This window comes from Neodiprion pinetum, chromosome 5 (genome assembly GCF_021155775.2).
Source record: "Neodiprion pinetum isolate iyNeoPine1 chromosome 5, iyNeoPine1.2, whole genome shotgun sequence".
NCBI classification, from domain to species: domain Eukaryota; kingdom Metazoa; phylum Arthropoda; class Insecta; order Hymenoptera; family Diprionidae; genus Neodiprion; species Neodiprion pinetum.
This window is the reverse complement of record NC_060236.1, coordinates 25,759,573-25,779,566: the sequence shown is the minus strand read 5'-3', so window position 1 is coordinate 25,779,566 and position 19,994 is coordinate 25,759,573. Positions and strand designations below refer to the sequence as shown.

The 19,994-nt window shown below is 40.0% G+C and overlaps 3 protein-coding genes and 1 long non-coding RNA gene across 16 annotated transcripts; 2 read left to right on the top strand and 2 right to left on the bottom strand.

The window, feature by feature from the left end:
* The first annotated feature begins 36 nt into the window (after positions 1 to 36).
* On the top strand, positions 37 to 4,639 carry LOC124220294 (uncharacterized). 3 transcript variants are annotated; one of them, XM_069136283.1, is made up of 7 exons: positions 37 to 581; positions 652 to 961; positions 1,285 to 1,426; positions 1,740 to 1,912; positions 2,188 to 2,391; positions 2,877 to 3,162; positions 3,426 to 4,639. In XM_069136283.1, the coding sequence occupies exons 2-7, from the start codon at positions 744 to 746 to the stop codon at positions 3,747 to 3,749; spliced, it is 1,347 nt and encodes a 448-aa protein (XP_068992384.1). In that variant the 5' UTR covers positions 37 to 581; positions 652 to 743; the 3' UTR covers positions 3,750 to 4,639. The 3 variants fall into 3 exon arrangements, with proteins under 3 accessions (XP_068992384.1, XP_068992383.1, XP_046484920.1); XM_046628964.2 differs by having other exon boundaries at positions 38 to 581; positions 728 to 961; XM_069136282.1 differs by having other exon boundaries at positions 37 to 961.
* LOC124220288 (probable glutamate receptor) lies at positions 4,545 to 12,810 on the bottom strand. 7 transcript variants are annotated; one of them, XM_046628945.1, is made up of 13 exons: positions 12,670 to 12,772; positions 12,152 to 12,287; positions 8,874 to 9,330; positions 8,706 to 8,806; positions 8,541 to 8,624; positions 7,595 to 7,897; positions 7,057 to 7,163; positions 6,278 to 6,448; positions 5,965 to 6,194; positions 5,443 to 5,657; positions 5,081 to 5,337; positions 4,943 to 5,015; positions 4,545 to 4,829 (listed from the first exon to the last, which is right to left on the bottom strand). In XM_046628945.1, the coding sequence occupies exons 3-13, from the start codon at positions 9,082 to 9,084 to the stop codon at positions 4,650 to 4,652; spliced, it is 1,932 nt and encodes a 643-aa protein (XP_046484901.1). In that variant the 5' UTR covers positions 9,085 to 9,330; positions 12,152 to 12,287; positions 12,670 to 12,772; the 3' UTR covers positions 4,545 to 4,649. The 7 variants fall into 7 exon arrangements, with proteins under 7 accessions (XP_046484901.1, XP_068992380.1, XP_068992379.1 ...); XM_069136279.1 differs by lacking the exon at positions 12,152 to 12,287 and having other exon boundaries at positions 12,670 to 12,810; XM_069136278.1 differs by lacking the exons at positions 12,152 to 12,287; positions 12,670 to 12,772 and adding an exon at positions 9,484 to 10,257.
* On the top strand, positions 10,603 to 18,839 carry LOC124220300 (chymotrypsin-1-like). 4 transcript variants are annotated; one of them, XM_046628978.2, is made up of 9 exons: positions 10,604 to 10,762; positions 10,936 to 10,997; positions 11,071 to 11,165; positions 11,353 to 11,614; positions 11,824 to 11,970; positions 13,809 to 14,945; positions 15,037 to 16,100; positions 17,111 to 17,301; positions 17,386 to 18,839. In XM_046628978.2, exons 1-6 carry the CDS (start codon positions 10,618 to 10,620, stop codon positions 14,007 to 14,009), a joined length of 912 nt encoding a protein of 303 aa, XP_046484934.1. In that variant the 5' UTR covers positions 10,604 to 10,617; the 3' UTR covers positions 14,010 to 14,945; positions 15,037 to 16,100; positions 17,111 to 17,301; positions 17,386 to 18,839. The 4 variants fall into 4 exon arrangements, with proteins under 4 accessions (XP_046484931.1, XP_046484934.1, XP_046484933.1 ...); XM_046628977.2 differs by having other exon boundaries at positions 17,108 to 17,301; XM_046628979.2 differs by lacking the exon at positions 15,037 to 16,100 and having other exon boundaries at positions 17,108 to 17,301.
* On the bottom strand, positions 18,482 to 19,826 carry LOC124220306 (uncharacterized). 2 transcript variants are annotated; one of them, XR_011177208.1, is made up of 4 exons: positions 19,812 to 19,826; positions 19,378 to 19,713; positions 19,128 to 19,295; positions 18,482 to 18,985 (listed from the first exon to the last, which is right to left on the bottom strand). It is a non-coding gene; the product is annotated as an uncharacterized lncRNA (long non-coding RNA). The 2 variants fall into 2 exon arrangements; XR_011177207.1 differs by lacking the exons at positions 19,378 to 19,713; positions 19,812 to 19,826 and having other exon boundaries at positions 19,128 to 19,367.
* Between the last annotated feature and the right edge of the window lie 168 nt (positions 19,827 to 19,994).

The following is a 19,994-nucleotide window of genomic DNA, read 5'->3' as shown; positions in this document are numbered from 1 at the left end:
GTTAAGGGATTGTTTTTTTTTTTTTTCTTAACGAATTGATGAGTCGTCGTATGATATACGCGTACTGTGACAGCAATTTTAAACTTTAATTTGCGATGTTTCTTATTCTAAATTTACGGTCTCTTAAGCATAACTAGACGTTGATATAAATTCGCATGAAAACAACGCCCATGTCTTCTTGATTAATGCGCGGGAATACACGCGGTTTTGTGACTAGAAAAATTCAAATCCGACGATCTGCTTTGTACTTATTAGGTATGTGACAGATAGCTGCTGGTAGTGCTGGTTTTAATTAACCCGTACCGAGCATAACAACGCGATTGTAACATTGTGGTGTGGGCAAAAGCAGATGCACTGATAATGACCATCGCAGATAACAATGTGTCTTATCGTGTACGAAGTATATAAAGATATGATTATTTTATGTATGCACGAGCTATATACGATACACACATAGTGTGTTCCATCGGAAATCCGTGGTTTCGTTTTTCCGCCTATCACAATATCGAGCTTGCTTCTCGGACTGGTGCACAATATTGTTTTTGCCGTATATTCGCCGCGTGGTTTTTAACTGTTGCTGGGTAAATATAACGTACATTGTGCTATACACTTGTATAAAATCAATTTATTGTCTTATCGTCGAAAGTGTAGAGTGACAGGGTGATCCTAAGAAAGTATTCACCGTGAAAAAAAGACCTTGTCTGATTCTCTTGGAATCTGTATTCAGGAGTTAATTGGTTGGGATGCCTGCAGCCGAGAGGAAATTACGCGTATGCGTCATTGGCACAGGTGCTGCGGGCCTTTGCGCATTGCGTCACTTGGCGACCGAGCCCGCGGTTTTTGAATTTGAAGCATTCGAACAGACTGATCACATTGGCGGCACGTGGGTTTATAACGAGAGCATCGGAGTCGACGCTAAGAATCAACTTCCCATTCACTCCAGCATGTACGAAAGTCTCAGGTGAACGATGATACATACTCGATGATTCCTATTCAATATTATAAGTTTTCAGAGAAATAAACAACTAATTATATTTTAGGGTCACGAATCGGATCGTTACTGAATCAGATAGGTTTTTTAAATGCCGAATACTGACTTGTGGACAAAAACTTCTATTCGTGTCACAATTTCTCATAGTTGGAATCAAATCAGGCGCAAATAAAAATGTTGAAAAATAATATTTCTGTAAAACCGCATTTGGAATATGGACATGATTTTTGAAACTTGACTGTACTTTTGCTATATTACTGGTGATATTTTACTGCCTTTCTGTACCTTTACAGAACAAATTTGCCAAGCGTAATAATGAACTTTCCTGATTGGCGGAAGATGGGCAACGGCGAGAAGAGCTGCATCTCGCACTCCGAAGTCTTATCTTATTTAGAAGATTACACAAATCATTTTGAACTTCGTAAATATATTACGGTACTACAACTACCCGTATTTCACTCATCTGTATTATATGTAATGAGACTCGCACCAATTATTTATCGTATTAAAAAAAAAATCAATTCCGTTTACTTACAATCCGTACCTACAGTTCGTTGCATTACCCCAATTTCGGCGTAATTCGAATTATTACATGTATCTATGTAGATACTTTTTGAGAGTATTACAAAAGATAAAAATACTTATTTAAAAATCAAACTCTGTACCTTTTGATAATGATTTTTGGTGCGAGGCCCTACGCATGAAAATAAATCATCTAATGCCTACGTTTTCGCTTTCGTAATTTCAGTTCAACACCAGCGTTGAGACTGTACAACCCATATGCAGTGTTCGGTGTACCGATCCTGCAACCTTGGTTACTTCATCAGTAGCTAATCGTCGAATTTGGAAAATAAAAATAAAGAATGTCCTAAACCGTACCGTAGTGGAAAGAGAATTCGATGCTGTATTTTGCTGCAACGGGTACGCGTAGACCAAATTATTAATAGTCACCAAAAAGTAATAAATCTAAACATATCGTGCAATTCCGATTTTAAAAGATTTTGCGTTGGAAAGAAATCGGCTTTACTCAGAATTCATACGTCTAAATTTTCCTGTGATCGTTGTTCGAAATAATTGAAATTTGATGTTACATAATCGCTTCTGGTTCACCAGTTGAAAATCTCAGTATATTGCACTGTACTTTCATAATTGCACCGTTTGACACGACTACAACTTAAATTTTCTTTGTCACGCAGTCACTTTTTTGAACCGAACGTTCCGCCTATACCCGGGATTCAACGATTTCCTGGCATAGTAATGCATAGCCACGATTATCGCAAACCACATCCGTTCACTGGTAAAACCGTCCTTGTCTTGGGAGCAGCTTCTTCTGGCGCTGATATTGGAATTGAACTGACGGGATACGCTCGCCACGTTTATCTTAGCCACAACAATCCTAGGTAAGTTCATTTACTACGTGTAATCGATACTGTGGGCTTTTTAATGAAGATGACAAACTTCTAATCCAATCATCTAACGATGTAAATAAAGATTTTTGACAAAAAAAAAAAATTAAAAAAAAATGTACTGTCTTCGCTGCTCCGTAATTGCAGGTGAAATGAATAACAAACATTCTCATGATAAAGTTCATACCTTTAATTGTTTGTCATAAATTTGCACTTTAATAATTTTACCATACTTTATTAATCAATACATGTATTCTCAGCTGAAGAAATTTTTTAAACAATCTTCGTATATATTTCCATAAAATTTGTGTACGAAACGCTGCTTTTTGTTAAATGCAAATTGAATTAAATTATCATTAATCTCCTCTCGGCTGGTATAAATAATTACTTGACACGAAGCCTCGCATAATAACGTATAAATTCACGTAATGAAAGAATTGCTCGATTTCAATTGCGAAAAATTCCAATTCTACTTATAGACTGATTTCGGCTCTACCGGCGAACATGACCGAGGTGATGGGCGTAACCGGGGTGGAAGGCAACCGATTCATCCTCAAAGATGGGACAAGCCTGTTCGCAGATGCATTCCTGTACTGTACGGGGTACAAGTACAGTTTTCCTTTCCTCGACGAGACCTGCGGAATTACAGTTGACGATAATTACGTTCACCCCCTTTACAGGCACATGATAAACGTCGAACATCCAACGATGTGCTTTGTCGGGATACCACTCGTTGTTGTGCCGTTTCCAATGTTTCATATACAAGTACGTGCAGAATATTTATAATTCATTGATGACCTTTACGCATACCCTATATAATTTGGAACAAATCAAGATTTGTCCGAGAAGCAGAGGAAATCCGGTTTTAGGATAATGGAGACAGTTGCAGAAAAGAAAGGTCAACAAACAAACAAACGAAACAAAAAAAAAAAAACAGGAATTCCGTAAAGAAATTTTACAGAAATGAGAAAAATTCATTTCAATAATCTTTTGGTATTTTGTTTTAGAAAATTCTTTCTTTGTTTGAGGTACAATACTTCATCGCCTCGCTGAAAGGTAACGTGCGTCTACCCTCGAAGGATATCATGCTTCAGGACGCGTTGTGCAAGTCACCGTTGAAACGACGCGCGCATCGGCTTGCGGACAATCAGTGGGAATACAACGACGGCTTGGCTCGAGACGGGGGTTTTGAGCCTCTTCCACCCTTCTACAAAGCCGGGTATTCGGCGTGGAAAATTCAGAGAAGTCGGAACTTGATGCACTACAAGGATGCGAAATTTGTCATTGACGACGATGGCGAAAGCGTGCAGATAATACCAAACGATAATACTGCACCTGTGATGTCTAGATAACTGAAGTAGTTGGAACATAATTATTCGTTCATAAATATTTTTTTTCAAGTCTTTCCAAAAAGAATTGGTATTCATAACGTATCAAGCACGCTGGGGAAAATATAATTCATGTACCGTTTCATACTACATACGATGTAGGTACTTTTTACGTACACATAATTCAGCGTCACTTTGACAGGGACAGAAACGAAAGCCTGATTTTAAATCCACGAGAAAGTTTACTTTCTGGTTGGATTCGAATTTATACGTTATATACTGGTATAAATGCCGAGCAATGTAGATGTTGAGATTGTTTCTAATAGGATTTTATATTTCGATTCTGATGAATCCTAATCGGGAGTATCTCGCATTGTCGACGGGATCATCGTTATACGTAATTGAAGATTAAATGAAATCATTTCTCACGTCGCATGTTTTCTCATCATCTTTTCATCGTCTCATTTCTGTTTTTTGCGAGGAAAGTTGCGAGGCGTTGATGTAAAAGAAGATACAACACTGCGAACGTCCGCAATTGATTGCACTGTACTGTGATTATTCGGTCATCGTCGAGGCGGTTAGTTTTAAAATCGAACAAAAAAGGTTCTAGTTTATAGACAAATGGCCACCTATTGCTGAAATTGCATTATCTAAGATAATGGCTTACAATTAGTCTGTCTCTCCGTTGCAGTTGCTTTCAAAACAGTACCAAACAGCGTTTTTTCAAATTTCGGATTTTATGAGTAACATTGCCGCCAGCTTAAGGAAATATTGACCGATTTTGTACGATAATGGTTGACAATGAAATAAAACGAAGAATTTAGAATCGAAACAAATTTATTTATAACACAAGAACATCTGTAATACAATGATACCATAACTAGCTCGTTCAATATATTTATTTTCATACAATATTTGATATAATCAATTAACACTCTTAACTTCGGTGCGGTATATCCCGTTACCGAATCTGAAGTGTGCAGTTTGCCAGGTAATAAATCTCTCAGCGCAAACAAAAATACTCCCAAGAATAATACCGCAGACAAGGACGAGAATCAGCGGAACGATATCCCCAAATTCAACTGAACTCCATTGCTGCTTAGCCTGTGTAAAAAAACAATCAATACCCAACATTGGATCGACCATTAAGGAAAATGCTATCCGATGAATCGCAAGAGTCTCGCTGTTAAGTCTCACCCTAATCGTATTTGGTATACCTTGGTGAATTTAACCGGCCACTCGGCCTTGAATATGCGTTTCAGAATACCGCTGTCCCTCATCATTAGAATGCTGTAGGTGTAATGATTGTTTAACTCGATTTTGTGCTTGCATATGTTATCCGTAAAAAGACTTACTTAGCGTTGACGATCCCTCGATAGGGGCTGTTCTTCGTCACAGCCATGGCTAAAGAAGTTTGCAGCATAGTTTCGAGTGCTTCAATTATGCAGTCGACTCGGTTCTCGAGTGCCTCGACCATGGTGTCCGTAATCATGAAACCGTACTTATTTTCTTCACAGACACGTCGTAACCCCTCGAGGTAATTTCGCGGTAACTGTCTGTCCGACTCCATTCTCTCTTCGAACAGCGCTCGTAGCACCAAGTCCGATGTATTCTGGTGGAAAAATTAAAGTGTAGGTATCACAGGCCTGTGCTGTTATTGAACGAACTTTTGATCGCTTTTGGATAATTTTGAAAATTTCCAATATGTGGGCATTACGCTGAAGAAATTGTACTCCGCCGAACTGGAGACAACTCCGAATTTGTAGGTACCGTCTTTTAACAGACCTTCCATCGTCGTGAACGGCATCGTGAACATTTGGACGGCTAAGAAACTGACCAGAGCTCCGGAGTAGGCGGCTAATAGAATGACTGCTGTCAGGTGAATCGCCAGGTGAATGGTCCTCGCAGTTGTCAATGGGGAGGGCATTATGCCTGAGGCAAGTTAAAAAACACCCTTGTTTTAATTGTGCGCTTGTTGTTAGCGTCATGCTAATAGTCCTGTGCGTCGGTATTATTCGCGCTGGAATGCTTGTGTCCATTTTTCACAGGTTTTCGTTAGTAAGCTGTAGTTCGGACCAACAAGAAATAGAATCGATGTACGTCCTGAAATCAGTAAACTGGAGTGAAGCAAGGTTTATAGCTATTGATATTTCCTGTCGTTCGCAGCACGCACAGCAATCCAAGCAATTCGGCACAGAATAACGCACCCTGCGCACAGAACGTGAATGAGGGATACAACCTTGGCCGCAAAAAGCTCCAAAAACCGCCAAAATGGTCTCCATTAACCTTGAATTAATGAAATTTCTATGACGCTTCAAACACGATTCGGCATATTCCATCCAAACGATGATGATGCTGGAAAGTATTATCAGCGATACAGCGGTCATCCAGATGTTCTTTGAAAAGGGTGCTGTGTAGCCTCGCCACTTGACAAATGCAAACGATGGTCTTTGGATGTAGGTACGGAATCTGCATGCACCGGTAGAGTATCACCATTTCTAATCATCCAATACAGGATGTTTGACGCAGCTTTGTTTGGCTGTATAGCTTACCTTGAGGATACAATTGGTATCGTGAAATCAACGATCTGTGTTCGTGAGCTGGTCATCACTAATTCACTGGCGGCCAGATCGGCCTTTCTCTCATTCAACAAAGCAAGCATCCCATTCCAGGTTCCATTCGGGGATATCGAACCCCACGAGTCACACTCGATGTATTCGAACCTGTTGAAACGAAAATTCCTGTTCGGTAAAGGAAAAGCAAGAGAAAGAAACAAACGAATCTGCACAAAGGCGTGAACATAGTTGTGGCTGTTAATGGCCACGGCCCGTTTTATATTTGGCAATATTGATCAACATTTTTTCCACCTGCAGGACTCATAGTTTGGTCTACATACAAAAGAAAATATGCCGGGGTGGACGGTACAGATTCTTAACGAAAAAATAACGTGGTGAATCAGTCTTGTAGCATTTATAAATGATTCGACGTGGATTGTCGCGAATGGTTAGAACATGTCGAGGGCAGAGGTCATTTTCAGAACGGAAGAGAAGGAAAGGCGATGGAACGAAGACTGAGATTTTTGAAGAAAGGGGCTCGGCAAGCCAAGATCGTTACTTCAAGAGAGAAACTGCGAAACAACTGGAGGAATTGAGAAAGCGCCAAGAAAGAAAAAATCTGGACAACGATTGTGAGACTACAAAATCTGACGATAAATCTGGTGACGACGGTTCAACCTAGCTAATTTCACGACGAATTACATGAGTGAGTTTCCAACATCTTAAACGATTATGTGTTCAAGATTCAGAATAATATATAGTCACGCATATCTTACGTGCAATTCATTTTTTCTTGAAGTATTTCCAGGATCCGGCCAAACAATCCGCCAACTCCAATCATTTCACCCTGTTCATCGGTTAGGATCGTTGACATCGGTGGATTCTGCAATTATCCAGTACCATATACCGTCCCGACATTATACGAATAGTATGCTTATGTGACGAGAGTGCTGTGCCACGTTGCCATTAGTGTCTGACAAAAAACCCTGTACGATATATTCATTTCCTACTTCTGAAATATATTGCCTCTTTTATCGTAAGGTCGATTTCTTCAGAGTCTGAGTGTTAAAAAGAGTTGGATGGAAACTTCGAAGGCATTAGAAAGTTGATTTGATTTTGAAAACACTTCAGAAAAGCATTCTGAAGCGACGAAATCTTCATGCTACCGAAGAAGAGTTCTGTGAGATACAAAAAACTACAAATTCCTTTTGTACGGTGATCATGACATTCGTCATCACGGTGCATAATCCCCGGTTATCGCGGGCTAATCATTTTGAACCGATAACAGATCTGATACATTCCATATCGGAATACCTCTATTGAGGTGACGCGTAGTTTCTTTCCGAAGAGATTGCTCCTTCGTTGATAAAAGGTCAGCCTGGTTGTCCTGACACCGTCAGTAGGGCTCCAAGTTCCAAAGGGCAAATTCCGTAGCACATCCCCCGGAGAGACGCGATACACCTCCGTAATTACTTCCATCGTTCCGTTACTTTCCGAGACCAGGAATTCGCAGTCAAACGGTATGTCCATGCGAGAGAAGAAATCACTCGCTGTGGAGCCTTCGCTCAAGAATATCATCCACGTCGGGTAGGCCATAGTTATCCACGTAGATACCTGCTGTTATATATACTATACCGCATGAATACCTACGCACACACATTTTATTTGAACATGCATTGATGCGTGTGTTTACAATATTATACTTGGAAAAGAAGGTGCAAAAAGGACTCAGGATTCTAGAACCGGCGTAAGAAAACTTTGGATAAGAGTTTTCTTGTGGGACATTTCATGACATCAAGATTCTAAGTCGTTGCTTCAGATTGGCTTGATAATTTTTGGTGCGAAAGTACAAGACGTTTTTCGGCCCATATTATAATAAGCTTATGTGTTCATTCTTATGTCAAAAACGCAATCCAATAATAATATTAATTTTATTTTTTATATTTCTTATTTATATTTTCAAGTTATGAAATCTTCATCTTCTAACAGGTGTCAAAATTTTATACATATTTTATAAGATTTTTATAACTGTTTTCTGATTTTAGAATTTTGGTGTTTATTTTCAAGTTTTTAAATTATACTTCAGATACACTGGGTCGAAAGATTGTGAAAAAATTGCGATTACGTTTTTCGCCATGTACTTTCACAGAAAAAATTATAAAGCCAGACCGATACATCGACTCAGAATCTTGATCGAGATACCATGGAATGCCCCTTATACATTAAACTGAGGCTTATGACGAAACTTGATGGCATTTACATTTGTCAGAAGGTGTTGTACGTTCCCTTGATCATTCAGAATGACGAACAGGGGTCGTTTGATGTTAAAGTATGATCGACCGACCTGAAATTTAAAAAAATACGATCACGTATCATTACGTCCATCTCGCAAACGCGTGTATCTTTCTTACAACGGAATAATTACTTTTGTAGTGAAGGTGCCGAGGTCCATGATCGCTGTTCGCGTCTGTCGTTCACGGGAAAGGTACAACTGAAGATTTCGCAAAAGTACGGTGTTTTTCGTTCCTGAAAATACGAATTACTGTTCATATAGGCATGTGTATCGAAAATTGACGATTCTCGCATTTTTCACCTTTCGTTTCCATTGGATCAATCGTCGCGTGCAGCAGTATGATGCACGTGTTGTTGAAGTAGTCGTGCACGCCAGATATCATACTTTGGTAGACGTGGTTTGGTCTGATTAATTGACCGCTCGCAATGTGCGGGCCTAAACTTACTGTGACTAGGATTAGGACGAAGAATCCCGACATCGTTCCTAACAGGACACGGGCGAACGCTAGCATTTCAGTTTTTCTCTTAGTTTCCACCCATCCAGTTCTCTTCTTTTTTCAATAGGTACTAATCCCGTTTTCTATTCCAGGCGAACTGAGCGATGTGGTTCAGCGATGTGTACCCAATTTACTTATTCTTACTTGCCGATCATTGAACACCAATTGGTTTCATGGTTTGCGAGATGATGACAAAAGGCAAATGTTCACTGTGAAATTGCTCGTTTCCTCGTCGTAAAGCTGATTGCTTACCTCTTTTGCCTGCGTAAACATATCGAGAACGTGAGTGTTAGCGGTTCTCATTGATAATCGGTAGTCACCCGCACTTTGGACGCAAAATGTTTGCTGTACAAGTTATAACAACTCTTTGACAAGATTACGGTCAGAATCTTCCACGTAAATCCATCTTTTTACCTGGAACATAAAGAGCTGATATGTGCCGTGTAAGCCTGATACATCTTTACACGTGAATTGCAAAAGACACTGGAGAACCCTTGTGGAAGGTAGAAACACGTTAGACCGTGTTATAGGCGAATGATTTTCTCGGATGAATTATTTGCTTTATGAATCGATAAACCCAAATCAAACCAGCGGTAAGTCAATTTGCACATATAGCGATACAATCGCTCGGTAAATTGGCAGAAAACCAGAGTATAATGCGAAAGTAACAGAAAAAATGGCCAAATGTATAACATCACAAATTGATCCGACCCAAAAATAGTTAAATTTCGAGTGAATGTTCACCCATTTAATTTTTTATCGGAATATTTAGCGAAATTTTTCGTTAGTGGCATTAAAAATAGATCACAGCATCAGAGTCACAACGAAAGTACTTGCATTTAAAAATTTTTGAGCACATTCCAGGTGTGTTTATAATTATCACTGTTCATTAGCGCCGACGTTTTATAGTATGCATGTGACATATCAGGAAGTGATTAAATCCGAGTATATCTAACGGGGTGAACTGTGAACCATTCGTATGCAGGTTTATACGACATATTAGCAAGTAACGGACAACGAACGTTATTTCTGCTACCATAACGCCTGTACCAATCCATTACTGGATCTGTAATCTGATAATAACCATTCAGTGATGTAGGCCAAAGTGCATTTATGTTTAATGTGGACATAACACGTGATCGTGTCGCAATTCCGGTTTCAAGTAATCCGTTCGTAGATTAATCCATGTAGGAATATACCTTTATGATTATTCCTGGTACAATAATTGCGTGCCGCTTGGACAGAATTAGAAGTCCAAAAGTTTATTGACGATTACGGAAGTGATAACCCTCCCTTGCGAACGTATCGATGGTGTACGTAATGGAGTTTCGTAATACAGCCTGTATTTACATGCGAATGAAATCAAGGCTGACCCGCATTCGTAAGCTTCTAACCACCCGATATCATGTTCTTATCTTCTCTACCGGCACCTCGATCATCGCCGTCGCGGCTAGTCTGGTATTATCGGAAGAAATTCTCCCGCCGACTGTCCATTAGATACTTAATTCTCGTTTTTCTCTAGTCACCTAGGATTCCTAATTAAGACGAATGGAATTCTCTATCTATACGATAACTAATACACCGAGGCTATATATCCTAGTGTCGAAACATTTTTCGCGCACAAATTTTACGACGATGTCGCGGTTTGTGCTCATTTTTATCATCGGCGTTGCCACCCTGGCCGTTTCATCGGGTGCGTTAAAATTTTCTTATACTCAAAGTTATTTTGATATGTAATTATGTAAAATATTAGATTATCAGATGCCCGCTCCAATCCCAAGTGCTCCTATCATGCGATAACGAATTATTGGCTATCATTGTTGAAATTATACGTTGTTACACGAATGTCTTGCCTGATTGTTACAGCCAGACCGGAAGACCGTCTCGTCAACGCGGATGTTGCGGAGTATGGAAGATATCCGTACATGGTAATTACCATTCGGTTAAAAAATCACCCGTTACTTATTTCAACAGCAATAATCAATTACGGTATGTCCAAAGGTGTCTCTACGCGTGGGCACTAGCTTTTCCCATACTTGCGGAGCAGCCCTTGTAACACCCGAACACTGCGTCACCGCTGCTCACTGCGTCGCCAAGTTAGTTGACGTATAATTAATTTTCACGAAAAAAATGCGAGTTCGAAATCGTTGACGTGCAAAAAGTGCTGCGATAATTATAAATCTAATTTGTCGGTGCCATGCGCCCTTGGATCATTCAACCGGAAATATACCGCAGTACAAATAAGCATGTCGGAAAGTGAAAAACTGATTGTTGCTTTTGCAGCAATGTTCCAGAGGCGGTTGATCCGAGCGCAAGATTCGTCGTTACAGGCCACTTGAGCAACGTTTTCGGAGGACGGGTTACGCAATTGTCGGAAGTGCGAATACATCCCGAGTATAATCCCAGCAACACTTGGGAAAATGACATTGCAGTATTGAAACTCGCTACACCAATTCCATATACTGCTACCGAACAACCGATACCCATCGCAACTGCCGATGTCGACGTTCAGGATTGCGACATTTCCGGGTGGGGTCGACACCACGTAAGCTGGCTAACGGCCGATGAAAATGCCAATAACCAAAACTGTATTCGATGAATTGTAAATTTGAGAAATTGATCCGATTGATTCGGAGCAGATTTATTCATCTCAAGTATTTGATTTGAGTTTGAATCGATCGAGATGAATTTGCTTCGGCATATCGTGTAGGATTTACTGATTTTTTTTTTTCACAAGTTAGAAACATCTTTCAGATGCCTTCTAACACCTTGCCGAGTCAACTGCAGTCCGGAGTAATGGCTACTATGACTCGCGATACATGCATCCAGTACTGGGCATCTTCGATGATATTCAACTCCACTCTGTGCGTGGGTGGCGTGAGAGGGAACGGCGTGTGCAGTGTGAGTATTTATAGGTGTAAATGCATGTGTAAGCTTATGCCGTTGACTATACAATGCGTCATACCTGGAACATAAATAGGACTAGATCATTCGTTGTCATCGTGGTTTCAAAGTTTCGTCGTAATACTCGCCTTACTTATCATACGAATGTATCATAAATATTTAGGTAATCATTCCGTACCTTAAACACAATAGCGTCTCTTTAAATTCATGCGTGTAAAATACCTCGCGCATTCCATACATGTGAATTATAATTTGATAGAAAGCGAAGCGTTGTATCGAGTGGAAAAACAACGTTCTTCAATGGATCCTCATACCTATAAATAGAAGTGCGGTTTCAAAAAAACCTATTTCCGATTGACACTACTTCCACAACGTTCAGTGATCACGGTTTATTGGCAGTAAAACAAATCATTGATCCGTCAATTAATAGAACAGTTCCGCGCTCGCCACCAGGCGAAAGGTTTCTCACAAGAGGAATCGAGTCTCGCAACGTATAGGTATAATTATTAACCAGGGCTGCTCAATTGTCCAAAGTTTGAAGTGGATTAATTCGTGCATTCGTATCTTTCGTAAGAGCCTAGGAATTGTGGTGGGTTTAAGGGGGTACGATTCGATATCATTGACCCTGTAGACTATGCCTCGAATCTATTAAAAATAAGAGGATACGCATCATTGGATAAAAAGGCTGACGCGTACCTGACAATGTCGAATAAAATGCTGCAGGGCGACTCCGGAGGTCCGCTCGTATGTAACGGAGAATTGGCGGGTGTCGTCTCGTGGGGAAACCCCTGCGCCAACGGTTTACCGGACGGATTCGCCCGGGTTTATGCCTTCCGTGACTGGGTCAACGAAAACATCGCCGATCTGAGCGACCTGGGCAGATTCTATGCAGCCGAGGCTGCAGCCAGCCGCCCCTCGAGGGCCTAGTATTGCGGTTAGATTTGCCTACATAACTTATATACACTCCGAACAATCAATCACACAAAATATTGACAATGATCGCTGCAGGGATGAGCGTACAAACGAAAGTAATTTTATTGTTAGATATACCTTTACCGTGTTATTTCCGTGAAGCAAGAACGAAAAACAAGAGTTAAATTTTAATAATGGCCTACATTTTTTATCTTTCATGTATCTCACGATTATTATTTGGAAAGCAATCAGCCCTGCATGCAGGACGTAACCCTTGCTTAAATTACTCAACAGCGATAATTTCTACACTCGCATAACGGAAAAAACATTATTGGCATGGTTGTTAATGGCCCGATGTCTTACTTTTACTTTAACAATCTGTTACAGAGAAAATGTGTATATTAGCATAGGTGTGCGTGCTGCACGTAATCTATGCCAACAGTTCTAAATCACAGGAATTAATGGACATGTATGTACGTACAATTCACGTTGCAATAAACGTTCTTCGAAGCGAATGATAAAAGCTTTTTGAAACGATAAACACCTGTAGGAAAACGGTATATCCAAAGCTATACTTTATCAAGGGTTCAAAATAACTATGGAGAATTTCACGAATTCCATGCATACACATATCTGCTTGTAAAATATATTTTCGCCTTGTTATTCTTTTGCAGTTTCTATTTTAAAAGTCAATTGTCACTAAATTGTTGGCTCGATTACGAAAAACTGGCAGCCGTGGTCAGTTATTTATACTACTGGTAATGTGACAAATATTTCCGTCCAAAGTTTTTTTCCACCCAACGCTTCGCTTGTCGTTTAAATTAGTCGGTCAATGGCAGAAATATCCATAATGCAACATCGTTTAAACGATAATCGCACAATTTATTTGAAATATCGTGAAAAATACGACATGTGTTCCGTAGGGTGATTCTGGCGGTCCTCTCGTCTGTAACCGAGAATTGGCTGGAGTTGTGTCGTGGGCAAATCTCTGCGCCAACGGCTTACCGGATGGCTTTGCACGAGTATTCTACTACCGCGATTGGCTCTCAGAGGAAACCGCCGATCTGAGCGATCTCGGCAGGCTCTACATGGCCGAGGCTCGCCAAGCTGCGGAGAAATTATAATGGCCGTTTTCACTTTTATATACGTACCCACGTACGTCTTATAATTAACCACACTACGAAAATGACGAGAAAAGCAGGACAAGCTTAACGGAAATGACGATCACGTATAATTTGTTCGTTTCGCAGTCATGCGAAAAGAAAACATGCAGTTGAATCTTGAATACAAATGTCAATTGGATTAAAAATCAAATAAGAATCAGGCGATTCTCACGCGATAATGACAATTGTGTAAACTCTCCTCTTATAACTCCTGCTTCTTGTTCCTTTTGATACGCTGTTTCCCCGTAGGAAAATATCAGTATGTCCAAATCTTCCTAACATATGCATCGATACGAGTAGTGAAAGAAGCTTTACACCCCTTGAGTCAGTGAAAAATTACGCTTATATAATGTCATAGTCAGGTAATGGGAATACATCAAATTACAAATGTGATATCTTTTTTATCGTTGTAAAGGTGTACAGAAACTTGAGTCACACAGTGGCGTGATAAAACTGCGTTAAAATTGAGTTCCAAAAAAATTTCTCGATACGCGTGTCATATCAAGAGTTAAAAATATTTAATAAAATCATGCGAACTTACGGGTCAAACTCATGTGGCCCAAGGCCCGTAAAGCTGGTGAAATCGAACTGCATCTGAATATTCGCGCATCGTGGCTGATAAGAAAACACAATTCTAAACATAAGGTGTACGTAATGTCGGCACAACCATTACGCCCCCAATTACAACGTATGCATGCAGACATCAGCAGTTGCCAAGTATATAAAAAGTGTGACGGGTTCGAGGACACGCACTAGGTGTTCGGTTTCTACTTTGTCACTTTGTCGAGGAATTATCCTGGATGGTGAAACTGAGAATGGCGAGTAACTTGTATCGCATCTTCGTAGGAGTCACGGTGATCTCGATCCTCGTGTTCGCAAGTATTTGCGAGGTAGATGGTAAGTGCTTTATCAATACAGAGATGTTAACTCACGAGTTTTAACGAAACTGTGCAGTGCTTCGCATATATCATGCTTTGAAATTCCACAGGTAATTCTAATCAACCAAATTCAGTCGGCATTGACAACGATAAAACAGGTATGACGGAGTCCAACAGCTGGTGGAGTGTCGGCTCGATTTTGTGGCTGGCAAATTTTTTCATGAAATCCTTTATAGGGCAGACATTACCCTGCACCGTGTGGTCCATTGTACCGATTGAAATTTCTTGCGCATATTTATAGGCTAACGAGATGCCGGATGCCTGTTAACTTACTTCGGAACTTTGGTGAATTACTTCCTTTACATTGTATGCGAATATTTAACAGACGAGAGGATCAATAATTGTATAGACAATCGCACGTAATACACACGCAGAATGGAAATTGGGCATTTTTAATGTTCATAAATAATGCGCTGATAATTATGCAACGTACAATAAGAACTTAGATGTAGTATCCCATCTTCATTTATCCTATTACTGGAAACAGTCAGATTTTAATTGGCGTAATTTCACACTCCATTTCACCGTGGAAATAAAATATTCCAGCTACTCTCGAGGCTAAGTTGTTCGACTAATTCGATGGAAAATAATATGTATTTCGTTGAATGAATAATTCAGTTTTAAATGACAATCTATTCGCTGGTAGAGAGTTTTGTAATTGTAACATGAAACACCAAAAAATTTATACAATCCGGAAAAATATTGAAACGTTCCAGCTCCCCTTTTCGTCGCTTCGGCTTGTGTTATCAGCTTGTAGATATTCGTACGACACGAAGATGTAACGTTAAATTTAAGCGTATGCCATGTATGTACAGAGTATACCAATTAGTCATATCAGGTATTTTTTTCAGTGTGTACACAAGTTTTTTTCTCCCTTTTATTGATCATAGTTGTAACAACGCACCAACTTATGTCGGTAGGCGCAAACAAGGCCGATCGCTTAATTTTCGTTTTCAAGAACGTACAATTTACGCATAGAGTTTTTGCAAGTTCTTCCGAAATGCTCGACTGAATTCCCAGCCGCAGAATTCCATACCGTTCAATCTTGAAATACGAGTATGATCAAATTTTTGACGCTCCAAAGGCTTGTGTACCTTGGGCTTACTAATACAACGTACGTATTGAATGTCATCATTCCTTGCGTTACTTATGTTGGTTTGTACATTATACAACTACGTAAGAACTATACTTTTGTTTAGTTTATTGAAACTATTCAAATTACCCAAATTTCACGTGTGACTGCCGCATGAATTATTGTTTACAATTTACAAGCCACAAGTAAATTGCGTGAAACACGACCTTGGTCGTTCGACTTATCACTCGCAACGCGTGAATTATTCACGAGTTAATTAGACATTGTTGTGCAGCTTTTACGAAACACAATTAACTTTGCGTGGATAGTGTGTAACACAACGATTGATTCGCCTACGAAATTGATATGAGATACGTACGTGGCTATTTTTTGATATTATCGCACGAATATGCAGATAATTATGCCGAATAATCGTACCAATTACCTATATTGCAAGTATCGCATCTTGCCGATAATGCATCAATCCACTTGCGGTACATAACGTTGACAGTAAATTTGAGCAGACAATGACACTTGTACTCATCAAAGTGTGCCAATATCAATTTCCGTATAGAATAACTGACGAGTTTTCGACTTGCAGCCTTGTTCCATAACTTTATTTTCTGGTAACAGCCTTTCTGGTGAATCCCTTGCTGGTGGATAAATCAAGCTTCTTACTGTAAAAAAAAATTATACCACTGTGTTTGTAGACCTTCTTCCCCTACGTGAATAACTAGACGCTTGGTGATGTGAATAACCGACATCCATATAAGTCACTAAATTGTCATCATGAACTATTGAAAAATACAGAATCGCCATCCGCTGGTTCTTCTCTTAATCCTGCCATGAGTTAGTTGTCGATTTAGCATATCATACCGTCAACCAATACGTCACAGTCGACGCCATTTTGTCACTTTCATAGCAAATGCAGCGTGCATATGCGACCAGTATACCAGTCTGAATAGTTAACATAATTGCGAAGGGTATCTTTTGCCACAAGAGAGGGGATTGCCATCGGCTTGTAATCATCGGTTTCCACTCTCCTGCAGCAGAAGTGACTCGCCCCTAGTCGCAACGATGTCGAGAAGGGGGCTAATTTTGCTCGGCATTTTTCTGACAATCCACTGTATATTTCCGAAAGTCTCTGCTGATCATAGAACCAGTTCCTATGCCGGGGACAATCGATCCGTCGCTCTTAATACGAGTACCAACAAGCTGCAGACGACGAGCAATAACGATGAGGGTAATATGATCGTGGGCGCTGATTACTCGATACTGTGTCACAAACGAAAAGAGCAGATACTGACGAATAAAACGTTGTTTTCAGGCCACGACAACCACCGCGGCATACTTGTCAGCATCCTCAGAATGCCGTTGGTTCTGTTCTGTCGCCTACTGGCCTGGGGACGTATGGGGATAATCAGAAATATAACTGCGATGCAACGTCCTTTGATGAACCTCGCAGGCCGGATAGTGTCGAACATAAGTGAAGCTGCGTTGGTTGAGGGCTGGAAGCTCACGAAGAACTTCATGCTACCAAAATTGGACGAATTTGCCGTGACCCTTGCGCGTCAGGGAGCACTACCTGAGGGTCTGACGGCCACAATAATGTCGTTGCATTCCTTGTACGGAATGTTGAAAATTCTTGGATTTTTGTAACCTGTCTAGCCTCGAGAAAATATTCCAAAACGTACATTTTCGTTTGTCGACTGTGTCAACTGTGCACAACAGTTTCAACGGGTCTTTGGCATTCGAGTGTAGACGATCTTCCACCATACTATATAATATGCGATGTACAGCTAGTACACCTCTACTTTATGACGTTATATAAATACGTCTGGGCGTTTGAAATTACGCATCGTTGTCAATTCGCTTCTGAATATTTGTAACCCTTTTTCATCGTATAATATACGCATTATTGTCTCAAAACATTTTCCTAATGTTCATTGTAGTACGACGGACTGTTGTTTTCAAATGTCTTAGGATACGTTCCAAGTCTATGTGGCAGTGCGAAAAAAACTCCCTAGACAAGAGGAAGAGATAAAAGATTGTTGACAATACTGGGGGCTAATTTCGAAACGCATCCTTATTAACTTGGCTCATGTTCCCGCTACGACATAAAGATGAATGGGACAGAACGTAATTACAGTAATTACTCACAACTGGCTACGATGTTTGATTACGCAGACCTAAGTTTTTGGTTTATTTCTACTTCACATTATACCTATGCATCTGATCATCGTGGACGAAACTGAGGTCTTGGCTTATCCGTCCAGCATACAGTGCCCACACTTTATCGATATTGAAATACAACTGACCAGCTTGCTCTTTTATCAACTATACTTACACATATTACACGGATTTAAACGATGGCGTGAGGAGTGAATAACAATCCAGGTAGATGGTAAATTCTTCAGGAAATATTCATTATATAGATAAAGTTTTAATCGAACACAGATGCAATAAAGACGCATCGTTACATAGATAATTGTATAATATCAATGACATCAATATTATGCCCAGATGGATAGAACCGGGCTACCAGTTATCAGTGAAATTAATTGGTTTCATGCGAGCTATAACCGTGGCCAACACAATCTTAGCCCATGGAGGAAGGAAGATGTCTATCAGGCTCGTAACGAGCTCACGAATTTGTGATGCCATGGAAACTCCGCTGCACATCATACTTCCGTCAACGGAAATTGTACATGGCATTATCCTATTTATCATGCGGCTAAGATTTCCGTTGGTTGCAACGTCCAATTGAATCCCGATGTCTATCGCCTGTGTTAAAAAGTTCTTAACTATTTCCCCGATGTAAGGAAGGCGTTCAACCCCGTTGATTAACTGTCTAACATGGTCCGCCACCCTGCCGTTTATACCATTGCTACTTTCCATGCTCCCATCCCTCTCTCTTACCACAGTTACTGGAAGTCGAAAAAAATAATTTTTACGATTAATGAGAGCGACTGATACGTGTTATATTTCAAAATGATTGCGAATCGATAGACTGAAGTAGACAAGTGTTAAGAGTAGTCGCAACGGCGTCTGTTTAATCCAAATTCTCACCAGCACTGGCGTATTCTGTAGTCAAGATGACAATCAGCAGCAGGCTCGCTAGTCGCTTCATAATTTACTCTTCCAGTTCCGTCAAAGGCCGATTGTACAATGCGAAGACACTTTGAAAATGCAACCTATTGTAGCCACTGGATATATAGCTTTCACGCCGTAGATAAACTGTAACGATTGCGAATTCTTTTTTTTCGTTATTACCATATTGTCTATATTGTCCTGTGCTATATACCGAACCTTCTAATACCTTATCGCAAACCTTGCAGCCAATTGTGTGATCGGTATGGTTGCATGTAGAACACAGTTATTTTTCAACCATTACGCAAGTGCCAGGAATGGTGGAAATTTCTTTACGCTGAGCCCGCGTACAAGCATATGTAAATACATATGTGGATCTCTCATATATTTTTGCGTATAACATATCCACGGAAAGACCATTTGAATAACGAATCCTATTTTGGTTCATTACTTCAAAAATATTGCCATGTTCAAGGACTTGCCAAGAATTTTTAGAAATTGAGATCGTTTTTGGGCAGTTGCAGAGAAAATTGGAAACGATTCCAAGTAACGGACTCTTCATGTTCTGAAAACAATCCATCATATCCATTCTCACATCAATGCAAGTATCTTCAGTAGTTGTCCAGTAATATCCGAATTAGTAATATGAGTATACTGCAATACCAAACATAATATTCACGCAACTTTGAGATCCTAATACCACAATCAGTTTGATTTTCCATATGTACAATTCTTACTCATTGATACTACGTCCATCCATGTTTCGTGCAAAATGTGTTACTTGAACTCTATACCATAAACATGTATAGGTATCATCACCGTACATACGACAAAAATTTTCCAATT

Coding starts and splice junctions, on each gene's coding strand:
- LOC124220294 (XM_069136283.1), top strand. CDS start 744: ATGCCTGCAGCCGAGAGGAAATTACGCGTATGCGTCATTGGCACAGGT. Junction 1,427..1,739: donor AACTTCGTAAATATATTACG/GTACTACAACTA, acceptor TCGTAATTTCAG/TTCAACACCAGCGTTGAGAC. Junction 1,913..2,187: donor GCTGTATTTTGCTGCAACGG/GTACGCGTAGAC, acceptor TTTGTCACGCAG/TCACTTTTTTGAACCGAACG.
- LOC124220288 (XM_069136279.1), bottom strand. CDS start 9,084: ATGCTAGCGTTCGCCCGTGTCCTGTTAGGAACGATGTCGGGATTCTTC. Junction 8,625..8,705: donor TCGGCACCTTCACTACAAAA/GTAATTATTCCG, acceptor TTTAAATTTCAG/GTCGGTCGATCATACTTTAA. Junction 5,338..5,442: donor CGGAGTACAATTTCTTCAGC/GTAATGCCCACA, acceptor TTTTTCCACCAG/AATACATCGGACTTGGTGCT.
- LOC124220300 (XM_046628975.2), top strand. CDS start 10,618: ATGGAATTCTCTATCTATACGATAACTAATACACCGAGGCTATATATC. Junction 10,763..10,935: donor CACCCTGGCCGTTTCATCGG/GTGCGTTAAAAT, acceptor TGATTGTTACAG/CCAGACCGGAAGACCGTCTC. Junction 11,166..11,352: donor GCTGCTCACTGCGTCGCCAA/GTTAGTTGACGT, acceptor TTGCTTTTGCAG/CAATGTTCCAGAGGCGGTTG.